Below are 4,973 nucleotides of genomic sequence, written 5' to 3'. Positions count from 1 at the left end.
CTGCCGGAGAAACGGAGAAACTCAGTCCACACATACGACCGCAAGCCAGCCCACTCACTCCAACTAGACAACGGTTTAATTTACTTTCCTGTCAGTAGGCGATCACTCGCGTTGCACTCTCTCTCCCTCTACGATGCCGCTTCCGGGTTTGCGTCGGCTACTGCTTTCAGGTCCGTACCTCCAGGAGACAAAACACACTCTCACACACCGAAATACCCCGTGATGGCCCATCCACACAAGCATACAGAAGCAGGAGAAAGCACTTCCCTTTAGTCGGCATGTAAACATGCTCTTCTCCCACACCAATCGGGCTGCTGATGGATTGTTGTCATATCGTTTCTCCTGCTCCGTCGCAGCGCGATGACGCCACTCCTCCCGAGCCACCTGGGAGATCGAGACGTCCCGTATAAAAAGGGTTGTTCCCGCCACCGTCCCAATCTTTCAATTAACCAGCTGTGCGCGATTTGTCCATTCAAGGAGTTCCAAACGCAGTCCACGCAGCCAGCCCGAAATCACACAAAATTCATTACTCTACAGATTACACTGGACATATTCCCCTCCACCAATTTACCCACACATACATAACACATCCCTATGCCCCAGTCATGATACGACATATGAAACAGCGGTGGCATAATGTTAATGTTAATTAATGTAATTTATACCAGTTATCACTGTAGGACAACTGAAACGACACAAAATAAACAGGGCTGTTGCTGGAAATATTTTATTCCTGTACGCTATACTACCTACCTACATTGCTGGTACATTTTGGAACAGTACAGCTACATGAACTAATTATCTTTAGTGTCTTCCAGTTCCAGTAGCCTATCGTATAGGTTATAGCTTAGTTGGCTTATGCATGACTTTACGTTTTGTAGCTTACATTTCCGTCAGTCTACAGTCTTTTAGCCCATGGCATGATAACCCTTCCAAGATAGAAACCTTCTCTACTTTGAGAGACCAACCACCACTCATGCCATCGATGTTGAATTTTGGGCGTCTGACGGAAACTGATCAATCTGACCAACAATTAACGTCGATTTGACACTATTTTGCTGTCCGGGTTTGCAAATCATTAATTTAGAACATTTAAGTTGCGCTATTTGTTATTATAATCACAGCACGGCCTTACTATGTTATCATTATGCTACCATATCATTACATTATCGCAATTAATAAGTCATCATAATCATCATAGTCAGCATGGCATGTCACAGCCTATCTGCTCCATCACTGAGTTCTTATCATGTAGCCTCAACTAGGCTCGCACTCTCCACCACCTGCTCACTGTCCCTTGCTCTGTATGCTTGCTTACATCCTCGTTCAAACTCAGCGAACTTCAACATGTTGCTGACATATGCTAGCCTACTTGCAATATTGTATTTTTGAAGCTTCTACATTGGTGTTAATTTTGCACAATTGTCACTACCGGCACCCACCCTGAGGACCGAAACGTTTGTCACCTCACTTGGTAGCACATTGGTTGATGGATTAAACACTTTGTTTATTTATTTTTCAACGGCAAACAATGGTGTGCGAGTTTCTTCCATGATTGACCACTACCGGCACCCGCCACAATTTCGTGCAGGCAACTTCGATTAACTTTTGATGCGCTCACAGAATCCTGGCTCTGAGCCAAAATGGGAGGGGTGGGGTCTGACGTGAGCTGTTATTGGATCAGTCCAGTGTCAATATGGAAATGTAACCAATGGGCCGCTGATTGTCCTTCCTTTGGGCCGATCGTTGGCCAAAATAATTAAATTATATATAGCCTATTCTATCGGCCCAAAAGGTGCGTCGGCCCACCGGGAAAATGCCCAGATGGCCAGTCCCACCCTGAGCACGAAATCTCCACTTCAGAAGCACTTACATACACCAAACTTTCTAGACTTAACTCAAACTATATGTAGAAGATTTTTACAGAGGGGTTTGTTGATATATTATTCCTAGCCTGACTTACATGACATTTTATGCCTAAAAACATGGTACAATTTTTTTAAAGATTTTTTTTTAAAGATTTTGATTTACAAAAGTAGATATCCATAAACCCCTCTGTAATTTCCCCCCATCTAATATCTGAACACCATGAAAACAACATAATTTTGAACCTGGCTCTATCCAATGCTCAGTTTTCGTGTTTTTAAATGTATGCAAATTAGTGCATATTTAATTAGATAATGCATAATTTGCATAATATGTAAACATTAAATTACAGAAAACTTGTAATACTTTTTTTTTCTCATATTAATGTAAGTAATCAACTGGGAAAATTTCATAGTGAAATCTGCTTGTTAAAAATGTTATCCTATTCACCTGTAGTGTCTCTATTCACCTGTAGTGTCTCTGTTCACCTGTAGTGTCTCTGTTCTCACCTGTAGTGTCTCTGTTCACCTGTAGTGTCTCGCCTTAAACTGCCTTGGGTACCATGAAAGGCGCCATATAAGTCCAAGTTATTATTATTATTATGATTATTGTTATTATTATTATTATTATTAAGTGTGTGTCAATAAATGTATGTGTGTGTGTGCGTGTATATAAGTTTGTATAATTTTTGGGGCAGCCGTGGCCTAGCGCTTCGGACTTGTAACCGGGGGGTTGCCGGTTCGAACCCCAACCAGTAGGCACGGCTGACGTGCCCTTGAGCAAGGCACCTAACCCCTCTGGTTCTGGTATGTGTGTGTGTGTCTATAAGTGAGTGTGAATAGATGTGTGTGTGTGGCTGTGTGTGTGCATGTGTGTGTGTGTTGCAGAGTCCCTCCTCTCTGTGGTCCATGTGTGTGCAGGTGTGCTGCTTTTCCTCCTCTTGGTTGTCATGGCAGTGAGATGGTTTGCAATCGATCTCACTCTTCTCTTCCAATCAGCTCGAAGGACTGAAGGTAAAACTCTGTGTGTGTGAAGGACTGAAGGTAAAACTCTGTGTGTGTGTGAAGGACTAAAGGTAAAACTTGAACTACAGTTATATATTGGCTAGTAAGATAAGATGATGCATACGTGTGTGTGTGTGTGAGTGTAGATGTTCTTAGGGAGTATATGTGTGTGTGTGGATATTCTAAGGGAGTGTGTGTGGGAGGATGTTCTAATGGAGTGTGTGTGTGTGTGTGTGTGTGTGTGTGTGTGTGTGTGTGTGTGTGTGTTTGTTTCAGACAGTAAGGTGTATGACGCGTACATGGTGTATCTGAGGGAGTGTTTGTGTGGGGATGTTCTAATGGTGTGTGTGTGTGTGTGTGTGTGTGTTTGTTTCAGACGGTAAGGTGTATGACGCGTACGTGGTGTATCCGAGGGAGTGTGTGTGCGGGGACGCTATAACGGAGTGTGTGTGTGAAGACGCTCTCTCAGTGTTCCTCAACTCCAGCTTGCCAGCGGTTCTGGAAGACCAGTGCGGCTACAAACTCTTCATTCACGGAAGAGACGACCTACCTGGAGAAGGTGAGTGTGTGTGAGTGTGAGTGTGTGTGTGTGTGTGTGTGAGTGTGTGAGTGTGTGTGTGTGTGTGTGAGTGTGGGAATGTCATTTGTTGTGCTTTTTGCCTGTCTTCACTGAGCTAACTAGCTAAATAATTCTGGCACGTTAAAGAAAGGAGAAAGTTACAACCAATGGCGTCGATTTTTGCACAGAACTATTTGGGCCTGTGATTTCTGTTGCCTGATCTCTGCACAGGGACCACGGCACAACTGGATCAATCAATCTGACGAGATTAGTGATGTGATTGGTTGCCATGTCTCTCTCTGACCCCGCCCCTCTTTATGACATCACCAGATCAGGCAGAGCAGGTGGAGAGGTGCATGCGCCTCAGCCGGCGACTCCTCGTTGTCATGACAACAGTGGCGTCAGGTGGGGCGCAGGTGGTGGCCCCGCCCCTGGAGCAGTTTGATTGGCAGATGGGGCTCCACCGCTCTCTGGTGCAGGAGGACATGAGTGTCATCATGGTGCAGGTGGGGGAGGGGCACACACACACACCATCACACACACACACACACCTGCACACACACACACCTGCACACACACACCTGCACACACACACACTCTCACAGGCACAGATGGCCCCTAGCCTGCACACACACACACTCTCACAGGCACAGATGGCCCCTGGCCTGCACACACACACACTCTCACAGGCACAGATGGCCCCTGGCCTGCACACACACACACTCTCACAGGCACAGATGGCCCCTGGGCTGCAGCTGCTGCTGAAGAAGAACGCCCCCCTCAGGTGGGAGATGGGAGTGCGAGGAGCAAACTGCCCCACCTCACGCTTCTGGAAGAGAGTCCGCTACATGATGCCCCCCCCACCACCAACACCACCATCAGACAACCAGAGTCTCCACACCATCCAGCTCATCTAGAGATCTACACGCACACACACACACACACACACACACACACACACACACACACACACACACACACACACACACACACCCCACCACCAACACCACCATCAGACCACCAGAGTCTCCACACCATCCAGCTCACACATACAAACACACACACATATTTGTACACACCACCACCACATCAGAAAATTACGGCAAATTAAGATTATAATAATTGTAATTGTGATCGTTATTTCATAGTCACTCATGACATTGTTGTCGATAGGTATTTGGGGGCAAATTAAGATTATTTAATTGTAATTGTGATAGTTATTTCATAGTCACTCATGACATTGCTGTTGATAAGTATTTGGGGGAAAACTAAGATTATAATAATTTTATTTATTTATTTTATTATAATTTTAATAGTTTCCATCTTAACACTTCTGAGGGCTGTATTAAGGTCAAGCACCACTACAAGGTGCAAGAGTGTGGTATATTTATATATTATATATTGTAATGAAATGTTTAGTTTGATGCATATGTGCTGTGAGAATATGGTGCTCTTCACTCTTCTGTGTCCCTGAAGCCTCCCTCTGTGGAAAGTTCCAGAGAGTGAGATGTCTGATTGTCTTCACCCCATGGACATCAACATAG

The 4,973-nt window shown here is 44.9% G+C and overlaps 1 protein-coding gene across 1 annotated transcript in view; it reads left to right on the top strand.

Annotated features, from left to right (window-relative positions):
- The window catches only part of il1rl1 (interleukin 1 receptor-like 1), a 16,622-nt gene extending 12,200 nt beyond the window's left edge, over positions 1-4,422 (top strand). The window contains exons 9-12 of the mRNA XM_042066834.1: positions 2,754-2,879; positions 3,247-3,429; positions 3,760-3,960; positions 4,171-4,422. Coding sequence (XP_041922768.1) covers positions 2,754-2,879; positions 3,247-3,429; positions 3,760-3,960; positions 4,171-4,346 — 686 coding nt within the window. The 3' untranslated portion in view covers positions 4,347-4,422. The remainder of the gene's footprint in view (positions 1-2,753; positions 2,880-3,246; positions 3,430-3,759; positions 3,961-4,170) is intronic.
- The last annotated feature ends 551 nt before the right edge of the window (positions 4,423-4,973 follow it).

The sequence above is a fragment of the Alosa sapidissima genome, chromosome 2 (genome assembly GCF_018492685.1).
Source record: "Alosa sapidissima isolate fAloSap1 chromosome 2, fAloSap1.pri, whole genome shotgun sequence".
In the NCBI taxonomy this organism is placed as follows: domain Eukaryota; kingdom Metazoa; phylum Chordata; class Actinopteri; order Clupeiformes; family Clupeidae; genus Alosa; species Alosa sapidissima.
Note: the sequence above shows the minus strand (reverse complement) of the source record. Positions and strands in the feature narration are given on the sequence as shown.